Here is a 1,825-nt window from a genome sequence, read left to right as displayed (position 1 = left end):
TGGAGGGGGAGTGATGGGAGAGGTGGGGAAGTGATGTCATTTATAACTGTACGTGCATGCATGCGTGTGTGTATGCGCGTGTGTGTGTGTGTGTGTGTGTGTGTGTGTAATGGAGTTCTTTAAAGGCAGTTTAAGTTATTTTGGACCACATATTCCATGAAGATCAGAAACAATGATTGAACAGAAAATTGATGAGATGAGATTAGATGAGATTGGATAAAAGTAGACAAGGGTAGATTAGTAGATTACCTTTTAGGGACCTCTGGAACAACAGGAGGACTCCACTCTTTATCGAGGTCGGCCTGTAAGGGAGAAATTATAATGAGAGGGATCAGATAAAAATCTACCCCAGTATTTCACTGCTACTTTATTTTATCAACCCTACAACGATGAAAGGTAAAGTTAGTATCAGTCTTCTATTATAATTCCGTTAACATCTAGGAATATTAAATTTAGCCCTTGTAGTGAGGGGTGATAAGGTGTAACTTACCTCAGCCAGCTCAAAGACCCCTAAATCAATATCTTCGCCAAACTCACTCTCGTTCTCATCATAGGCCATCTGAGCAAAGCAGAGGGCTGCCTTGAGCTTGTTGCGGAGTGAGAAGCCCCTCCATGCTGCCTGGGGGATGAGAGAGAAATAGGGAAAGAGAGATGGAGCATAAAGTTAATCTAAACATTATTGTCAAACATTTTCATCAAACAAAGGCCACTGTATGAAACTTCCTGATTGTGAAAAAAGTGTTTTTCATCAAACACATCCAAATATTCTCATCAAACGCTTCTGTCAAACATTTCTGTCAAACACTACAGACTGCTAAGTGCTCCCCCTGCTTACCTGTATCTGGGTGGCAGCCACAGTCTTCTTTTTACTGCTGCTGCAGGCGCCGGCGTTGCTAGCATCAACATCATCTGAGGCCTTGACCGGTGACGGTGAGCCAGTACTGGGGATGGTGATGGAAGCAGTGATGGTGGTGGTGGTGCTGGTGGTGGTGGCGGCGTCAATGCAACTCACCGCAGGGCGGATCTCAAGTGGGGTTGAATTCACAGGAATTCTATGGATAAAAGACAAACTTCAGACAGCATTCTACTTCACTTAATAAAAACAATAATAATAATGACGATTTCAAATTTTTTTTTTTTTGCCACCTGGGCAGCTTCGGAGAGGGGATTAAGTCGATTAAATTGACCCCAGTATTTCACTGGAATTTAATTTATTGACTCCCAGAAAGATGAAAGGCAAAGTCGACCTCAGTGGAATTTGAACTCAGAACATAAAGACAGACAAAATACAGCTAAGCATTTTGCCCGGTGTGCTAACGGTTCTGCCAATTCACCGCCTTTTTATATAATAATAATAATAATAATAATAACTAGACTACCCATGACTCATTGGGTCACCAGGTGAGTCTGAGTTTCCCCACCAACAGGCTTTTGTTTCATGGGGGGTTTTTTTAAAATCTTTTCCGGGTTATTTCGCATGTTTTTCAATGAATGTGACAAAGAAATCACGCGTAAACGGCTCCTTTCCCCAGAAAAGAAAAGATTTGGCTGCTATTTCTAGCATGCCCTGCTACCACCTAACAACTATTTGCAATAAAGGACATGAAATACTTGTTATATATATATATATATATATATATATATGTATGTATATGGAAAGCAGACGTTAAATGACGATGATGATGATGATACACATAAATAATACTGAATACTACCTCTCAAGTTCATCTTTAACAGAATCTGTGTTTCCAGCTGTAGAGGTTTCAATCCCAGGTGAAGGCAGTGTTGAATCAAACGGTGTCCCATGTTCATGCCAGTGGCGACA

The 1,825-nt window shown here is 41.0% G+C and overlaps 1 protein-coding gene across 1 annotated transcript in view; it reads right to left on the bottom strand.

Annotated features, from left to right (window-relative positions):
- LOC106868279 (uncharacterized) overlaps positions 1–1,806 on the bottom strand; it is an 8,448-nt gene extending 6,642 nt beyond the window's left edge. Inside the window, exons 1-4 of the mRNA XM_014913468.2 lie at positions 1,706–1,806; positions 836–1,052; positions 491–619; positions 250–302 (exon numbers count right to left, since the gene is read on the bottom strand). Of these exons, the coding sequence (XP_014768954.1) occupies positions 250–302; positions 491–619; positions 836–1,052; positions 1,706–1,806 (500 nt within the window). The remainder of the gene's footprint in view (positions 1–249; positions 303–490; positions 620–835; positions 1,053–1,705) is intronic.
- Between the last annotated feature and the right edge of the window lie 19 nt (positions 1,807–1,825).

The sequence above is a fragment of the Octopus bimaculoides genome, unplaced genomic scaffold, assembly GCF_001194135.2.
Source record: "Octopus bimaculoides isolate UCB-OBI-ISO-001 unplaced genomic scaffold, ASM119413v2 Scaffold_11897, whole genome shotgun sequence".
Classification (NCBI taxonomy): Eukaryota; Metazoa; Mollusca; class Cephalopoda; order Octopoda; family Octopodidae; genus Octopus; species Octopus bimaculoides.
Note: the sequence above shows the minus strand (reverse complement) of the source record. Positions and strands in the feature narration are given on the sequence as shown.